The following is a 20,251-nucleotide window of genomic DNA, read 5'->3' on the forward strand; positions in this document are numbered from 1 at the left end:
GTTGCCACACAACGCCTGGCTGTTTGCTGCAGGGGTGGCCGTAATGCCTGCAGCAATGTTACAGCAGCTCAAAGGAAACAAAATAAACAAATGCAGCAGCTTCGCACTCAAAGAGTTGTGTGATTGAAGCCTGCTGACAAGGGGGTCGGACACACTGTTTTGGTTTGACTTCATCTGGGACCTTCTCTGCTGGTCATCTTGCTTAGTTCGTTCTTGATGATTGAACACAGTGTTGGGGATGACTGGAAATAAGGGAAAACATTTAACTGAGTGTGACACATTTGGAGTTGTGTGTTTCAACTCTTCACGCAGCATGGCAAATTGTCACAGCAGCTGAGTCATACTAGAGTTTCGCAAAATAGCCGTAAATCAATCCAGAGAGGGTTCAGTTTAAACCAGTTGACGACAGTGGTGGGACACATTGTGTGGTAAGTTTACTCTGGTGCTACACTTAAACAGAACTCCCACTACTTTTTACATTCAAATGTGTCACTGTCAACATGTGTAGGGGAGTAATTATACTAATATGTGCAAAGTTATGTAAATGCTTTTGTGGCTCAAAGGATAGCTGTTTAAATTGTGATCAACTGCCTCAGGTGATGTCATCTGAGTCACGCTCTGTCAGACTACAAGCTTGAAAAAGAAGTCTTAGAAGTGTGGAGTGATTAAGAAGTGAGCTCACTAGAACTCTAACTCGCTCCATTTTTGCTTGAAGCTAGCATCTCAATCCTATGTTAGCTGCTACGACCACAACACACCTAAGTCTCTGAATGATCGATGGGCGGTTTAGTTGCATCATGGGTAATGCATGCACCAGATTTTGATTAGGGGGAGGAATGCTAAGCGGGTGAGGTGCGGGGTGGATGCAGATTGGTGTAGTACTACATTTTATTTTTTAAGCCTCTCCTAATAATCATCTGAAGAGACCCATATGTTTCTTGTGACCCTAAGGAGAGGGAGTCACACTAAGTTGTGAAACACTGGAATAAACTATGAACATTTATATAAAGTAGTTCAAACTAGCTTTTGTATCCGTGCATTTACAATGATTCTGGCTCTTTATTCGCCGCTGGTTATAAAAGCTGTTTTTTGATCTTTTGCAGAAAGTGTTTTGTTTTATCATTTTTTGTTTTTAGGTGACTCATTTGGGTTTGGTTTCTGTCTCCCACAGTGCATGAGCGATGACTGACTTAGTGTGGAACAAATGACAGAAGACTACAAATCCCCGGGATACAAAAGAGAAGATGCCAGCTGCTGAAAACATATCCCATTTGTGAACTGAAAGATGCTGTTAATGGTGCTACATCCAATGGATCCCTGAAATTATCACATCAAGAATTCTATTAAAAGGATCTCTTGGTGGTTGCCAGCAAGCAGGGCCCAGGATGTGGCCCCCTGACCTTGGGCCTCCAGACGTCCAGCTGACCCTTCCTGGTTTTGGAAGTGTGTTTGAGGATGCTGAGGAGCTTCAGGCGCCGCTGTCTTCTGGTGGCTTCTGTCAGTCCTCGATACACTCAGGTGGCCTGGGGATGTGTTATCTCCCTAGGACTTCCATGTCCCTGTCTTCGCTGGGTAGGGACCTCACCTCCCTGCTCAGCTGTAAAACAGCAGGACCCCACATAGATAAGACTATGGAGGACTTAGCTACCACAGCACATAAAGAACCTAAAAACGACAGCCAGAGACTCAGCTGTTACCCCCAGCCATCCCTCCCTCTGTCCTACATGCTCACAAGCTGTGCCACATCTCCTCCTTTTGGATCTCCACCATCCTCTCTATCCTCTTCCTCCTCCTCTTCCTCTTTATTTTTCCCATCATCTTTGCCTCTCTCTGATGCACCCAGAGGCAACAAGACTCCTCATCAACAACAAAAGTTACAGGACGAGTATCACGCCATCAAACAAGAGCCTGCAGATGATTTCTCACCATGTAAGAGGGAACCGTTTCAAATGAACCATCAGCAGGGGGAGCTGTTCCAAGCAGGCCAGCCCCTCCAAGGCCACGACAGTCAGGACAGCACGCCGCTGCATTACCCAGGACACAACAGACCTGTAAGACAGGAACCCGCAGCGGACCAACAGGAGCAGATGTGTCACTGGATCGACTGTAGTGCTACTTACGGCAGCCAGGAGGAGCTGGTGAGGCACATCGAGAAGGTGCACATCGATCAGCGAAAAGGGGAAGAGTTCTCCTGCTTCTGGGCTGGCTGCGTGCGACAACACAAACCCTTCAACGCTCGCTACAAGCTGCTCATCCACATGAGGGTCCACTCCGGAGAAAAACCCAACAAATGCATGGTGAGTCTCTCTGCCTTTGTCTCGTCAATCAAAGATAACATATTTTATTAGAACAGAACCGAAGAAGACTAACATAACTTTGCTACTGCGATACTTTGCATAGGGACGCAGCACATCATTGTCTAACCTAACTAAGTTTAATAACCTGCTAAAAAACTTCTCAATGTAGCTTTAAGTGTGTTTAACATACAGTATCACCTGGCCAGCACAACCCTTTGGCATCACTTTTTTTTTCCTTTTTCAAATTCATATATAAATTCACTGTCTTTCCTTTCAAACCAACAAGTTGTACAAAGGAAATTTACACTAACACTCAAAACACCAGAATACAACAAAAGATGAAGTCCGACTGATTTTTTTGAAACACCTCTTACGCTGTTTGAACACGTTCATCCCTTGGTGACTTTCAGTTTGTTTCCAAATCCACATCCCTGACAGTGACTAACTCTCTCTGTGTCATTCCCCAGCGACTAGGCTGCTGTCAGCAACTCGAGACTCCGATTAATAATTCAGAAATTTGCACTCAAAGACACGCTTCCTATTTAATTGAATTAGTTCATTAAAATGACCTAATCTGCTGCCAGCTTGTAAATATATGTCTGTGGCGAGTTGCTCTCAAACAGATTAATAAAATTAAATCAACATCTTCGCAAAAACATCGTCATTAGACACACTTGAACTATGTGAGTCACGTCATTTCATTTTTCATAATGTGCTCAGGCCAAAACATGTAAATTAAGTCATTCTGGTGCTGCAATGGAAACTGTATTTCTCATGAATGCAGTCAGTGTTGGTTAATGAATTCAGCTGTATTTACCAGCTCGTAATGTCGAGCCTCAGATCAGACAGGTGTTGTTCAGGTTATAAACACATGTTCCCAAAGCATTTTGAAATCCCAGTGGTAGAGCAATCATTCATAATTTATGATGCTGAAATGACTTCTAGATACATTTAAGGATAAATCTTTGGATGTTGTATATTTTCCTTTCTGTCAACAAATCCCATTAAAAGACCAGAACCAACAGCGTCTTATTTTCTCTTGGTATTTACTCCACTATGTCTGTCTTTCAAGTCAATCGCTCCTGAAGCTGCACATTATTGAAAGAGGGTCAAAAATGTCATGTTTGTAAAAAGATTCTGTAATTAGCTTTAACATTTGGGCACTGTTGATTTAGCAAACAGAGGTAAAGAGCCCTTTTGTTGGGGACTATTTTCAGGATGGCTGCGATTTAGAGCAACACATGAATGCATTTTCTAACTGATGCTACATTTGACAGGACAGCTTATTTTGTCAAAGTTTGCCAGAAGTATTAGAATAAAAAAGTTTGACAATTTTAAAACTCTCAACTAAAGGTTTGTGTAAGATTGGGTACAAAAAAGCCTCTGCTGGTTTTGAGGTTTATACAAGAGGTTAAAATAGGTCTAGTTGGTTAAGATGATGGGAGCTTTATGTTGCATGTTAAAATATTAAACATCTAGTGACGTGATATCCCATTTTATCACAACAAAGTCACATTGTGTCCTGCTGAGCTTCTTTGAAGCACTTTATCGTTGTTCCTGACTCATGTGATTAAATAATAGAATCACTGGTGCCAAATATCGATATTTTAATTAAGGACATTACAGGGCCCATGACAGATTTCCCTGCCTTTATGACATGAATAAGGTTAAAAGGGTGGCTGTGGTTCCATGTTAGAGTTGATCGTCTTATAATCGAAGGTTGGTGGTCCGATCCCAGCTCTTACAATTCCCAAGTCATAGTGTCATTGGTCAATCCAAATCACTCCTGATAGCATAGCTTTTCAATGAGTCAAGTTAACTCATTAGTTAATACTGACTTTACATAGTACCCTCTGACATCAGTGTGTGAACATGGTGAGAATTTGTGAATGTGATAAGCCATCCCATCCCATCCCATCCTATCCCGTCCTATCCTATCAAGTTGTGAGTTAAGTGTCATGAGTTGAGCAGGTAAAAAATATGGTGTACTAGACGACAAGGTTTGATTGGAGTGTTAAACTGTTTGTCTGTAATGCTTTTAAAACCAAATGTTTTTTTTATTTTCTTTTTCTGGTTTTATGTCAGGTGGAGAAAACATAAATCACATACTTTTCTCCTGTACATTAATTGCAGGAGTTAATGTCACCTGTCATTGTTGGTGTTGAGGTATTCATGGGGTTTGTTGAGGATGCCATAAATAATCGCCAGCGTCCTCCCGAAAGTACTGAACACATCTAATTTGATTGATTTTAGTGTAATAAAAGAATCTGTTTGAGCTCAAAAGTAGGAAAGTGGTCTTGCATGCACCACATTTGATTTATTACTAATGTCCCTCTGTAGTCCCTGTGGAGAGGAGCAAACAATACAGCAAAGGCACAATCTAATTCTCCTCTATAAATGGACCATCAACCCATCAAGAATCAAAAGATTAGAATTGGAAACATGACAAGTGGCTTTACTGACGCATTTGAAGTGCAGAATAAACTTTAATCCTTTTTAATCTCAAAGGGAAACATTACTCTCCTGGATTAATAAAGACTGTTCTGTAAACTGTCTTGGTGAGGAAACAAAGAACATAAAGTTACCAAGCTGAAATTAATCTGTTCTCAAAGGCTTCCTCTGTCAGAGACTTCTCTAAATCTGTTTCTATTTAGGAGCCATATTTATTGGTGAGGGTAGGGTTACATTTGTTTGATTGTTGAATAATATTTTAACTACAGTAGCCATGGGCTAATCCGAAAAGACAGATTAGAGGGGAATTAAGTCTTTCTTCCTTTGAAACAACTCAAACTGTTTGTCCTCACTACTGAGTTCATATAAAGCTGCACATTGTTAAACCTGTTGTTTTATTTTGTTTCCCACAACATGGAGAGACTTAATCTATAATCTGTGCGTGCCAACACTCAGAGATGTGTATTAAAAAGAGTTTGAGGGCTGGATTTATCAGTCACTGCTTTTCATTTTTTCTTGTTTGTTTTGTGTTTATTCAGGGCGATTTTAAACCTTGGCTTAATTAGTGAGAATGATGTAGTGTTTTTTTATGTATGAACTTTTTAAACTAAATGAGGTGACTGACATTTACTGACTCATTAGCACAACCTAATAAAAGCCTGAAATGTTTCCATATTTTCCTTTGGATTAGTTTGGATCAAACACACTGTTCTCATGTTTCTCATTTGAAGATTTGCAAAACATCCGTTTCAGAAACCAATCTGCACTACTTTCAAATCTAAATACGAGGCATTAATGTTATCCTAATGTTAAACGTCATGCTATCCTTTAAAAAAAACACCAATGCCTTCATCTTGGGTCTTAATGACTCAGTGTTTGAAGATTAGCCTTGTTTCCTTATAAGTGACTGGTGGACAAATTGGATAATTTTCACTTTGATCCTCAAAACACTCTAAATCTGAGATTTTATTCACCACAAAAAGTGAATTAAGAAAGATTTGAAGTTGTAAAAATGTTTAATATCTTTTCTTGTGATCATCTCGTCGGGACTCCAGCAGGATTGAAATCAAACCTTGAAAAATATTTCTGTTTAAACACAAAAACACTTAACAGAAAGTCTGTAAGATCTGATATTGAAATAGAAGTTTCAGGGCGCTAGTGGCCTGGTAGTTAGTTTGCGCGCCCCATGTACAGAGGCTGTAATCCTCCAGGCAGGGGGCCAGGTTGAAATTTGACCTGTGGCTCCTTTCCCACTTTCTCTCACCCAGATTTCAGACTCTATCTACTGACCAAAAACCCAAAACTAAAAAGAGGTAGTTTCTGTAAAGCTTTGTGTTCAGCCTGCGCTGTATTTCCTGCTCACTCTGATATTTGCTTGAACCTACCACAGCGTGTGTGTGTGTGTGTGTGTGTGTGTGTGTGTGTGTGTGTGTGTGTGTGTGTGTGTGTGTGTGTGTGTGTGTGTGTGTGTGTGTGTGTGTGTGTGTGTGTGTGTGTGTGTGTGTGTGTGTGTGTGTGTGTGTGTGTGTGTGTGTGTGAGAGCAAGTGTAGGTGGTTTTGCTATATGGAAATCAGCTATTACCTGAAGTTTATGATTCAATATAAATATAAATGTGATGAATTACCTCTACAGCGGCGAGTTCTGTTGGATCACAGATCTACAGCAATATCTATTATCTATTATGTGTTAGGTACAGGCCAACACATTAAAGATTAGGAGAGGATTTAAATGTGATTTGTATTACAAGATAAAAGTATTGATGGTTTTATTTCTTTTGGTTATTAAAATTTATGTTGATATATATTTTAATACTCACCCATATACTAACTGTGCCATTAAAGGTCCAATGAAATGATTAGTAGCCTAGCAGTTAGTGTGTGTGCCCCATGTACAGAGGCTTAAGTCCTGAAAGCTGCTATTCACCTCACCAAAGTATAAACCAGCCTTACATCTTCACATTATCTGCTCCGGCTAAACTGCTGTGGCAGACTCTTCAGTTTCATATTAATGCCAAGGGGTCTGCTCAGAAGATCAACATGTGTCACCATAAAAAAAATAGAAAATGAAATCAAAGTTCAAGCAAGTAATCCCCACTGACTGGTGGTTTATAAAATGTGTTGACTCGACCATGAAGGCTAAAAGTTGTTTCTGTGTCCCAAACGACCTCTTTTTCAGCTCATTGGAGTATAAATGTCCTCTACATTTTATCTTGATGCTTGAGTAGTTGCATAACAGTCATTTATTTAAATTCACATTTTCTCAATTTTTGGTTAAAATTTGTGATACATTTAGATGAAAACCTGTCTGATATCAACAAATGAGCACATGCCAACAAAGTAAAACCAACTACCACTACGTCAAGCTGTAGCGGTACGCTAGCCCATTGCTATCATCAGCTGTGAAACCCACCCATGGGACAAACTACAAATAAAGCTTCTCTACCTCATTTTAGCAAGAAACCAAGCATTTACTCCTTTCTGAACTAAACAGTAGTAGGCTGAATATTGTGCATACTCAAACTTACACCAAAAACATGGGGTGCTTAAAGTAAAGAGCTGTCAAACATGTCTTAATGATAGTCATATTCTTGTCCATGACAGACCTTTCTATAGAAAGCCACTTTTTTAGGGGCAATTGGGGACAGCAGATACAAGCTGTTAACACAATACTGACGTATCGTCACCATTTAAGTAGAAATGGTGAGCGTGTAAGCAACCAGATGCTTATTTACTCTCCAGGAGTTATGGAACAACAGGATCATTCATTTTGAGTAGCACTCACTTTTAACTCTGTATTGATCTTTACCATCTGGTGAAGAATCTGAAACATCTGTCTTCTTAGCTTCTAAATGCTTCACTATGTTCACCAGTGACCAGAAAAGAAAAATTGTGTGTTAGGAAAACAAAATAATGAGCTGAAAAACCCTAAAATACTTCATAGAGCTAACGGCAACTACTGAGTTAATAATTCTCAGGTCCCCCCTCACACACACAAACCCACACACACACTTATATTCTAGATAGTGACAGTCCAGATAGAAAGAACAGTCCTACATTAACAACACATTTAAAATGAACATAAAGGAAGATAGAAAAGTAAAGGACAATAAAGTAATCAAACTTAACGTACATATTCATCACCCTTATGTTGTTGTTATTATATATTTTCCCCATCAGTTTGAGGGCTGCCCCAAAGCATTCTCACGTCTGGAGAACCTGAAGATACACCTGAGGAGCCACACAGGAGAGAAACCGTACATCTGCCAGCACCCCGGCTGCCTGAAAGCCTTCAGTAACTCCAGTGACCGAGCCAAACACCAGCGCACACATCTGGACACGGTCAGTGCACATACAGCCATCCACACTACACATGTCTTATTCCATATTATATTTACATCTATGCTGACCTAGTGTGGAGTGTATGCTGCTAACCTATAGTGTGGAGTGGAGGGTAGCTTTCTAACTCAATGGTGAATTTCACTTAATAAGTAAATATGGTTTATTCCAAATGCAAAAACTAGTTATTGGTGTATATACAGCATGCATGCCTAAATGAATTAAACTGAGACTCAACCCAATTTCTTGTCATTGTATGCTTTTGCCCTTGCTTAACAGGAAGCAGAATTTAAAATGAAGTAGTCTAGATGATGAAACTGATGTAGACGTGTGTGAGATCATTCTCTCTGCTTCTCACTGAGGTTGTTGAAGGAATCAACTCAGTGCAGAGTCAGGTGTGTTTCTGGCTGATTTGGCCTTGATTAAGACCATCTGTGGGGAGCATGTATGTATGTATATATATATATATATATATATATATATATATATATATATATATATATATATATATATATATATATATATATATACACACACACACACACACACACACACACACACACACACACACACACACTCTTGGGCTGTTCTCGAAACCGCCTAGTCCATTTGGCCAAAATGCAGTATGCAGCATGAGAGTATAAGAACAAATGCAGGATCCACAGTATGCCAAAGATAAGTAAAATAGTCAAAAAAGTTACTGTAAGCATCAGACCACTCTCGCGTACTGTTTCCCACAATTCAAAGCGCCGTGTCAGAGATGGAAGTGACTGACAGCAACGACCATAATACCAGGGGAAATAATCACAATCAGACCAAACCACACACAGATACCACCAAATATCTTTTTTTAATTCTCAAAATCATGAAAATCAAAATGAATCACTTTTTTCAGACCGTCAGTGGATGCTATACTGTAATGGCATTCCAAGACCTGAAACCAGCATAGTCGAGGCTGGCATACTGCAAAATAACAACCAACCGGAAGTCTTACTACATACTGCTGTTGAATGTAGTATGCAGTACATAGTATTTTCATTTTATTGTGCTTATTTTTTCATTACATTTAAGATAATTTGCTAAACGGATTGTCCTCAATTACTTACACTCAAACTTGTTTTTAATGGCCATGTGAGCAGCTAATAAATGTTCTTGATGTACAAGAAAAACTTATAAATCTATCAACACCTAGGCATAGGTAGTAATTTAAATGCTGTACTTTTACATGTAATATGGTATTTTGACACTGTGGGATTGCGGCTTTTATTCAAGGAGGAACAACTATCTTAAACCTTAAAGTCCATAAATGGGTCTTTGTAAGTATTTCAGAAGCACAGGTGTTGAAAAGTGACTTCTAAACCTTCATGCTAGGAAATTATAAATCTTGGGTATGTTGAGTTGTGAAGAAAGTCATGTAAAGACAGACTTTTTAGCTTGCTCCTCATCTGTGTTTGAGACTACCAGCTGGAAGCTATAGTAACAAAACCAAAATGATCTGGTCCATTATGGGTAAATTATTTACAAGGATGGAGATTAGAAACACAGTATCATTTATTCATGTTTAGTCCATTTTGATTCTTTTTTAAAAAGTGCACTGTGGGTCTTAACATGTTGAAGGAGTGCCATGCCAAAGGGAGGTGGTGCTTTTTTCCCATTAAGGGCCCTGTCTGCATAAAGGCATTAGGAACATTTACCTCATCTCTTCTATGTCTAAATGATAAACATCTATCACTTGAGCACATAGATGAAGCCAAGATATGTTTTATGTCTGTTAGGGTATAAAACCATATTCTCCTGCAGGCTTTAAAAACGTAGATACCCCGATGATAAATCTATTTGCTTTGTGATGAGCGGGAATACGCAATGCACTCAACACACATCAAATCACTTTAATTTAAAGTGCCACTGCTCCACTCTTTCCCCCCTCTTTCTGCAAGCTCTCTGATATACAGTCTGAGCTTTCTGTAGGATTGTGAAACTGCATACCTGCTGCGGATTTATTCTACAAAAACCACAGTTATTTTTACTCCTGCTGACAAGCTACGAGGGACTTAGCGCTAATCCAGCAAATCAGATCTCTCATTACACGGGTGAGATGGAGCTTTAAGATGCACTCCAGTGTTATTACAACGAGAGGAGAGAGTTATTTTCTCCTTTTTGTGGTTTCACGCTGGCTAATAGCGGCTTTGCAGATGCGTCACAAATCAAGAATCGGACACTTTTGGCGCCATTGCTGAGGTCCAGTGGAGAAGTAAATGTAAATAATTGCTGAATATAGCATAACATCCAGCCAGGAAAAGACTGGTGTCTGTTCAAGCTGTTTAGGTTTGACTAAATAACTTGTATTGTGTTACTAATGTTATGAATAATATTGTTATGAAGGATTTGTTCCCCAAATGAATTCTAATGCTGGAATGTCTAAACTACCATTTGCAGCTCACAGTACTTCAACATGTGGCATGTTTGGAGCTTTTTAATGAGTATAAACAATTACTGCACACCATTTCCTGCAGGTTATTTACCTTTACATTACATGCTTACTACTTAGAATAACTAAGCAGTTGTTGAAAACTAATTAACCAATGCTGTATGCGTGTATGTGACTAAAGAAAACAGCAGATTTAAATGTTCTCTTCTGACTTTAGCGATGAAGCAGCTAAAGAGAACATTTTAATCTGCTGTTTTGAGTTTAAGCTTCACACTCGTAACATCTTGAATTGCAACATTGAACAGGAAGGCTTTGTTTAATCCCTGTCCATTTATCACTTTCAATATTTGTATAATTTTGACATACACAGAACATGCCGACTGACGTGCCATTAATCATTAATTTATGTCTTAATTTTTAGCAGCTGACAGCACTGAGATGTGCACACAGGGATCGTCAAGGTTAAAGTTTCATTCAGACTTTTCCCTTTAGAGCATGCAGATCACCTCTCGGGGAATATTTCATAAGACGAAGACATTGCCCAACTTTTGCATGTGACGTAAGACCCTGCAGGAGGTTACTCTCTTCGATGTCACATCTTTGAAAGAGTAGCTAAAGAGCTCAAATTTGAAATATATTCACATCTGTAGGTAATTACAAAAAAAGACAAATGAGCATATAAAAAAAGTTGGAAATCACTTCTATGAATAAATTATCTTTTTGTTGTTAAGTGTCACAGACAAGATGTCAGACTTACTGCTTTACAACATGTCACTTGTCTCTCACTTTTTAATTATTATTGACAACAATCAGCGTATCATGGTTTCACTTCTTTTCAACAGCTGATCCCTGAATTCACCACTTTCTCTTTACTCATTTGAATTTGCATATAAGACCTTAAGGATTTTCCCAAACGCATGTTCCAAGAGGTTTTTCATAATGTCTTTACTTTTCAAATAAAATCACACTTAAGCAATAAAGGAAATCTGAAAAAGCAGAGGAATTTTTGTCATTTAATTTTCATTTAAATATGGAATGCATGTTTTTGTTTTATATATATGTATTTACACTTAACTGGAGAATGTCTGTGCACTGAGCTGTTCCTCTTAACTCTCCTCTCTTTCTCTATCTCTCTCTCTCTCTTCCTCTATAAGCCTGCAGATGATAGGTAAATATACTTTACTCTCGTCTCAAGAGTAGATTATGTAAAATGTTGACACAATGTACATGTGCTTCCTTTCTCTGTGAGCACAGATGTCACACTAAGTAAACTACATCTGCAGCATTTATCCTAAATGTTTGGGTGTATAATACACAGCACTACTGTGTTCAGCATCACACATGCAAACACTCTGGATGTGACTCAACTGAACTTGTGCTTATATTTGTAAACACATATTTTGGGTTTGACATCATATCCAGTGTGACGGAATAAACCACAAAGTATTGTGGGGTGAGTGTTTTGACCTTAACATGTGTCAGTGTACAGAGTAGGTATATAGAGCATAGACTGTATAAAAAGATGGACAACATTTCAGCTCCAAACAAAAAGTGAAGTCAAACATTTAGAGTTCCCACTACTGACTGGCCGCAGTACAGGTCATTGAACCCACCTCCTCCATGTTAACAGATGAAACGGGTTCGGCTCAAACCTGCGCCTCTTTTCCCGCATGTCATTTCACACGCTCTCTCATCCCAGTTTCATACTCTATCCACTGCTATATCAATAAAGGCCTGATATTCAGAAATGACCTTGAAAAGAAGAAATACAGGACAGAATTGTTATATTGCGGTTGTGTATAGACATATCATGTATCAATGGATGTTTATACATGTTTTCACTTGTGTTTTTGTACTTTATTGAAGGTTTTAGCATTAAAGGAATGTGCACTTCACTTTGCAACATTGTGTTGTAAAATGGTATATAAATGACCTTGATAATAGTATCTATGGAGTGAACACAAAGAGAGAGGTTCATGTTTTTCATGTTGTGCGTCACATGTCTTTTTGCTGAAACATGATCTCTTCTCGTTACTGTTCATTCACAGAAGCCGTACGCCTGTCAGATCCCGGGATGCACCAAACGCTACACTGATCCCAGCTCGTTACGAAAGCACGTCAAAGCTCACTCAGCCAAAGGCCTTCAAGAGCGAGAGGTCAAGGTAAAACCAGCAGCTATGTTTTTACATATTAGGAACTTAGCTGAGGGCAGAATATGATTACTACTCTGATCTGCAGCATTAGAAACAAACATCTCTAAAACCTCCCTGTGTCTCTGCAAAGATTGTCTTCTCTCTTTTTAACAACCAGTATTACTTTTACTTTTTGGGTCATTTTATTGGACAGGGACAGAATGATCCTGTTGAAATTGATTATGTTTGGGAATGGTATCCATTACACAAATCACTTCAGTTTTCATCCAACGGTTAAAGAGTAGATAATAATCTTGTTTTGAGTATTTTAGTATGTACGAAATACAGTTTGAGACGGTTTTCTGCCATGACAAGAACAACTTCCAACCTAAAATCTATCATCAATGTCCTTGTTTGACTTTTTTTTCTTATAGATATAATACTAAATCCGCTTTAATTTACAATTTCCCAGCTGATATTTTTGGTACATAAACACATTTTGTAACACTCTCTTGAGGAACACAGTTTTCTTGAAATGTTAATTGAAAGTTTATTAGTGATTGTGAGAAGTTTATTCCCCCTCTCAGAGTTAAGTTTAACTTGGTCTGTTTGGAGCAGACCAACTGTCTCCAGAAGGTGCTGAGAAAATAACAATATGGCTGCCTCTGGCAGTTTTGTGAACCCCTCATCAGATTTACACTTTACTCCTTTAGGCAAAACACTGTCCAAACTTAAGGTCAAAGATCTGATAAATGATGGATCAGATGTACAGTTCCTTAAATATGCCAAGAAGAGTTATTCACACACATAGAAAGACAGATTATATTTGATAATCTTATGTTGTCACAGCAAATTTCACAACATTTTTAATGTTCACTCAGACATTTCATCTGCACATGTTCACCACATGTGTTTGGGGTATAAACTTTGAAGGCTAGCTATCAAACAGATTAAAAAGTTACTCTTCAAGATTCACGGTTCCTTTCTTGGTACCTAGAAAGGTAAATGTGTTGTGCAGCAGGAGATTCAGCTTTCCAAAGATATAAATAAATCACATAACAATACAAATTGAAGGTTAAATTAGAACAAACATCGTCGATTACATCAGGTCATGTCAATGTCCTTATACAGACACCCACTCAAAAGTTTAAAACATCCTGGTATGTAGTCTTTGTAGCGTGGTCCTGAGATGTTCTCTACTTGGGTGGCATTTGCTAGAAAAGGGTTTAACACTCTATCAAATAAAAACAAAAGGCAGCCGCGGATCCAAAGTCAACTTATAAGTTACATTTATTAATAGAAAACTTTTCAGCAAAAACTAAACTTCACAAAATAAAATAAACAAATCAGATCGCTATATCACGTATATCCTAAGCGGCCCTTTGCAGTCAAAAGACTGTTCTGCTTCCCCACTCTCACCCCAGGTGTCCTCACCACACTGCCGATAAGCCTCGGCTCCGCCCCAAAGAGGGAGAAATTAAGCACAAATACCCCCAAATCAATTAACAAAAGCTAAAACCAAAATAAGCCAGAATAAACAATGATATAAACATTTTAACTGTAAATAATTCATATGGCCATTTGGCCCCAACATACTGGCCCCTAATTGTTTACAATTAGGGGCCCCTAATTGTCTACAATTACCTATCATACATTCAATTGGGCCAAAAGACATGAATTAGAAATACTTTGCATACATTATCAACATACATTCAAACATTCTATAGTCCATAATAGTTCATAATGGTTCATGTGATCCTTCAACTTTAGGATATTAAGATATGCAAGAAGCATTTATGTATATATGTAAGGGGGCTTGAGCTCGAGAGTCAGGGTGTGTGTGTTTATGTTTGTATACATTTCTCGGGGGGCAAGAGGTTACCAGCACCTTTGTAATTAATTAACTGCCTCCAAGAGCAGGCAGAGCTTGTCAACAGGTCTCTGTAAGATGCTGCTCTTGGCTTTCACCAAGACGCTCCGGACGAGCCCTTTGGACCCCTGGAATGTCTTTACAACACAGCCCAGGAGCCAAGAGCTCCTTGGTGCTGTGTTGTCCACTATGATGACAAGGTCGTTCAGGCAAAGGCTCCTTTTGGGGTGGAGCCACTTGTTTCCCTGTTGTAAGATTGGAAGATATTCTCTAATCCATCTCCGCCGCAATAGATCTGCTAGGTACTGTACCTGTCTCCATCTTCTCCGGGAGTACAGGTCTTCCTTCTGAAAGAGTCCAGGCAGCATGATTGGTTTCGTTTTGAGTTGAAGGAGGTGGTTTGGTGTAAGGTGTTCAAGGTCGTTTGGATCACTTGACACTGTTGTTATCGGCCTATCGTTCATTATTGCTTCGACCTCACATAGTGCTGTTTGTAAAGTTTCATCATCCAGTATTTGTTCCTTTAAGACAGAGTAAAGAATCACAGGTCTGATTAGCCTTTCCCACACTCCACCGTGATGGGCTTCAAATGGTGGGTTGAATATCCATTTTACTCCATCCTTCAGTAATGCATTTATCACTTTGTGATGATCACTTTTTTTCAGAGTGTCTTTAAGCTCCTTCTGTGCCCCCACGAAATGTGTCCCATTGTCTGTGCGGATGCTTGTCACTGTTCCTCTGCAACACATGAATCTGCGCAGAGCATTAATGCAGGAGTCAGTGTCCAATGAGTTTGCCACTTCTAAGTGTACAGCTCGACTCACCAGGCAAATAAAGATAACACCCAGCGTTTAACATTTGACCGGCCCCGCTTCACCTCTATAGGTCCAAAATAATCAATACCCACATGTGTAAAGGGTGGTAGATCTGGAGACACTCTGTCCTCCGGAAGATCAGCCATTTTCTGCTCGCCAACCTTCGCTTGCATGCGTCGGCAGAGGACACAGTTCTTAATGATCCGTCTTGCAGATGAGTTATCATGAGGCAACCAGAATCTTTGCTGTAGTCTGGAGAGCATGTGGCTTCTCCCTGAATGCCCAGTCTGCAGATGGATATTTGTAGTAGTTTGGATATGTGAGAGTTTTTGGGTAGTATAATTGGATTCTTTAAGTCTATAGGCATTGCTAACTTGCCTATTCTCCCTCCAACTCTCAGCATGCCTTCATCCACCATTGGATCCAGTTTACAGATTGCGCTACTCATTTTCACTTTCCTTCTGTTTTCTAAGAGTGTGAGTTCCTGTGAGAAAAAGCATCTTTGCTCATTGAATCATCAGAATAATTGACCTTTCAGCATTTTTCATGTCTCCTACAGACAGATGTTGTACTTCACAGATTATCTTTAACAGGTTCATTTTGTCTTTCAGGGTTTTTGCAGATGTCCAGCTGGAGTTTAGGTCAGTTTGTGCAGATTTTTTTCTTCGATTTAATAAAAGAAGTTCTCTTAACTTTAAGATCCAAGCAACAACTTTATGTAGTCTGTTCCATGATGAGTAATACTCAATCAACTTGCTGGTTGGATTTTTCTCCACCGTGCTTAGACTATTAACAGATGCCTTGTTGTTTTTTTTTTATCTCTGGATCATCAGGAGGAATTTGTCCCAATTCCTTAGGGGTCTCTGGCCAAGCTGTTTCTTGCAGTTTCAGATACTTGGGACCCTTGAGCCATCTTGACTTTAGGAAGGGTTCATGCATGCAGCCCACGTGATGCCACGTCTGCTGGGTTGTCTTTAGAGCCCACATGTCTCCATTGTTTTTCTTGAGATAGGCGACGGATCACTGAAAGTCTGTTGGCAACGAAAGTGTGGAATCTCTTTGTATGATTATGAATATATCCTAGCACAGAGGTGCTGTCTATCCAGAATATAGAGTCTTTGATTTCTACACGTTCTAGTTCTCTTTTCAACATCCTGTCCACCTTTACAGCAAGTGTCGCTGCTGTCAGCTCCAACCTGGGGATCGTAATCTGTTTGGGAGGAGTGACCCTGGATTTCCCTATAATGAATACGACATGTACTTGTCCAGCAACATTTGTAAACCTGAGGTAACTCACAGTTCCATAACCCAATTCGCTCGCATCATAGAAGTGATGGAGTTCTGTAGTCCTGATTGGGCCAAAATTGCCAGGTTTTATACACCTGTCCACTTGCTGAGCTGATCCAAACCTACAACCCAGATCTGCCATTGCTTAGCCAGTTTTCCTGGGATGATTCATCCCATCCACATTTTAATTTGCAGAGTTCTTGGAGTATTTGCCTGGCCTTAAGAATGAAAGGGGCAAGGAATCCCAACAGATCATAGACTGAGCTAACCATGGAAAGAATACCCCTTCTCCTGAGGGCTTTGTTCTTGATGGCCATTTTGAAGGTGAAAGAATCACATTCAGTATTCCATTGGATCCCAAGAGCCCTTTCAAGACAGTTTCTCTCTGTCCAAGTTTAGTTCCTTGAGATTCTTTGCTCTCTGATGTTCAGGAATACTCCTCAGAACTTGGTGGCTATTACAGACCCATTTGGTCAATGAGAAGCCTCCCTGAGAGTGAGCTTTTTTGAGGTCTCTGATAAGCCTGATGGCTTGATCTACTGTGGCCACTGATTTGAGGCAGTCGTCAACGTAGAAATTGTGTTGGATTGATTCAGTTACCTCCTTTTCGTACTTGTAGCTGTTGTCTTCTGTTGCTTGTTTTAGAGCAAAATTGGCAATGCTAGGCGAAGAAACAGCACCAAAGAGGCGAACCTTCATTCTATAGGCTTCCAAGGGTTTGTTGGTGTCTCCACCAGGCCACCACAGAAACCTGAGGAAGTCCCTATGGTTGTCATTAACCTTCACCTGATAGAATATTGCCTCAATATCTGCCATGAAAGCTATTTGTTCCTGGTGAAACCTGAGTAGAACTCCAATGACAGTATTTGCCAGGTCAGGACCTTGGAGGAGTTCTTTGTTCAAAGATGTGCCTTTGTAGGATGAAGCACAGTCAAACACAACTCTTAGTTTTCCTTTCTGACGATGGTAAACACTGTGATGAGGTATGTACCATACCTGTCCGTCTCGCCGATCTAGCTGTTCAGTTGGCACTTTCTCTGCATATCCTGTCTTTAACACATCATCCATGAAACTTTTGTACTCCATAGCATAACCTTCATCCCTTTTGAATCTCCTAAGAAGATTTAAGGTGCGCTGTTCTGCCATTTCATAGTTGTCAGGCATTACAGTCTCTTTGTTGCAGAAAAGGCAAAGGTAGGTGATAGTGTCCATCTTTTTGTACTACTGAGGTTGATGCTATCTTCATGTATCTTCTGTCCTCATCTGACATTTTATTTTTCTCTTCACATGCCTTTTCAGGGAAGTCCTGATTATATTGTCTTATCAGGAGATCCTTTAGTTGACCAACTGATATTCGATTGGGTCCAGATTCCACAGCAGAACAAGAATAAAGTGGCCCGTTTACCACCCATCCAAACACTTTATGATGTGAATGATGCAGAGCTGCCAGGATCAAGGAATGCATAAGTTGAGATGAATTTATTTCCTTTATCAACCTTTACTCTGACTGGCACAATGGCTAATGCACAGTCCCTACCAGTTACTTCATCAGCTGAAACAAGAGAACTGCTGACGGATGTTTCCTTTGTTTTGGTAGGGCTAGCATTGGGTTTGGGTTCTTGATATGTCGTTCCTATGCCTTCTATGTGTAAAATTGTTGGGTGATTCCTGTTACACTTTTGACATGGCAGCCTTCATTTGCAGTTTTTGCTTATATGTCATTTTATTAAACATCCAAAGCAGTGACCATTTGTTTTTAGGAAATCAACCTTTTTCTTGTGTGGAAGGACTTAAAATTGTACACAATCTGTTAGTACATGCTTGTCTTTACAGAAAGTGCATTGAGAAGCAGGACTGCCACCTGCTGGCTGCTGTTTGAATGTGTAGTGCTGTCCCATACCTGGGTGTGAAGCACTGCCTTGAAAGTCTGTTGTTAATATAGTAGCAAAGCTGCAGTAACAGTGCATGTTTGTCCTTTAATGCAGCAGTTTTGGTCAGTAGGGCAGCATTTTCAGCAGCTGCCTTCCTACATGCCAATGATGCTGAGGAAGAAGCCATTGATCCTGTTGGTTTTCTTACACATTAGAGATGCTGTCCTGAGGTTCAATCCTCAACTGTGCAATTTATTCCTTTTTCCATATTTCAACCTCTTTCACACAATATTTAAAGTTTATCGTCCTAGTTCAAACCAGTCTTCATGATCCTCCTCTTTCTCCTCCTCTGATAACAGCATTTGCACAGAGTTATGCACTGTGCACATCATTGAAATTATCCACAGTTTCATGAAAAGTTTTAAAACTTTTATTGACATCCTCAATACATCCACCATCATGCAGCAAAGCTTTTATTTTGTTCATTTTCCTTGTATGGGGCGCCGACTGTAAAGTTGCGCACACTACAAATAACAACAACATTTCTCCACATTTAGCCTTTTTTCACATTTAGAGAAATATTTGTGAACTTTGTTATATTTACTTTTGTGAATAAAAATGTAGGATAATTTCATTGGCAAATATAAATGTTAAATATTATATCTAAATGTTATATATACAGTAAATGTTAAAGATACATGTCCTTATTCTAAATATTTAGCTACGTTTCTAAACATTTAGTTTACATTATAAATATTTAGCTTTGATCCTATATATTTAGCTAAGATTGTAAATATTCATAATCAAAGCTAAATATATAGAATACAAACTAAATATTTAGCAACGACTTCTAAATATTTAGCTAAGACTCTAAATATTTAGCAACGATTTCTAAATATTTAGCTAAGACTCTAAATATTTAGCAACGATTTCTAAATATTTAGCTAAGACTCTAAATATTTAGCTAAGACTCTAACTATTTAGCTAAGACTTCTAAATATTTAGCTAAGACTCTAAAAATTTAGCAATGACTTCTAAATATTTAGCTATGATTTCTAAATATTTAGCTAAGACTCTAACTATTTAGCTAAGACTTCTAAATATCTAGCTAAGACTCTAAATATTTAGCTAAGACTCTAACTATTTAGCTAAGACTTCTAAATATTTAGCTAAGACTCTAAATATTTAGCAATGACTTCTAAATATTTAGCTAAGACTCTAACTATTTAGCTAAGACTTCTAAATATCTAGCTAAGACTCTAAATATTCAGCTAAGACTCTAACTATTTAGCTAAGACTTCTAAATATTTAGCTAAGACTCTAAATATTTAGCAACGACTTCTAAATATTTAGCTAAGATTTCTAAATATTTAGCTACGATTTCTAAATATTTAGCTACGATTTCTAAATATTTAGCTAAGATTTCTAAATATTTAGCAACGATTTCTAAATATTTAGCTAAGACTCTAAATATTTAGCTACGATTTCTAAATATTTAGCTAAGACTCTAAATATTTAGCAACGATTTCTAAATATTTAGCTAAGACTCTAAATATTTAGCAACGACTTCTAAATACTTAGCTAAGAATCTAAATATTTAGCAACGATTTCTAAATATTTAGCTAAGACTCTAAATATTTAGCTAAGACTTCTAAATATTTAGCTAGGACTCTAAATATTTAGCAACGACTTCTAAATATTTAGCTATGATTTCTAAATATTTAGCTACGATTTCTAAATATTTAGCTACGATTTCTAAATATT

General features: G+C 38.7%; 1 protein-coding gene across 1 annotated transcript in view; it reads left to right on the forward strand.

Moving 5' to 3' along the window:
• Window positions 1-20,251, forward strand: part of LOC110000894 (zinc finger protein GLIS1) — a 52,433-nt gene that overhangs the window by 17,502 nt on the left and 14,680 nt on the right. The window contains exons 2-4 of the mRNA XM_020656265.3: window positions 1,172-2,297; window positions 7,926-8,087; window positions 12,561-12,674. Of these exons, the coding sequence (XP_020511921.1) occupies window positions 1,386-2,297; window positions 7,926-8,087; window positions 12,561-12,674 (1,188 nt within the window). The 5' untranslated portion in view covers window positions 1,172-1,385. The remainder of the gene's footprint in view (window positions 1-1,171; window positions 2,298-7,925; window positions 8,088-12,560; window positions 12,675-20,251) is intronic.

The sequence above is a fragment of the Labrus bergylta genome, chromosome 4, assembly GCF_963930695.1.
Source record: "Labrus bergylta chromosome 4, fLabBer1.1, whole genome shotgun sequence".
NCBI lineage: Eukaryota > Metazoa > Chordata > Actinopteri > Labriformes > Labridae > Labrus > Labrus bergylta.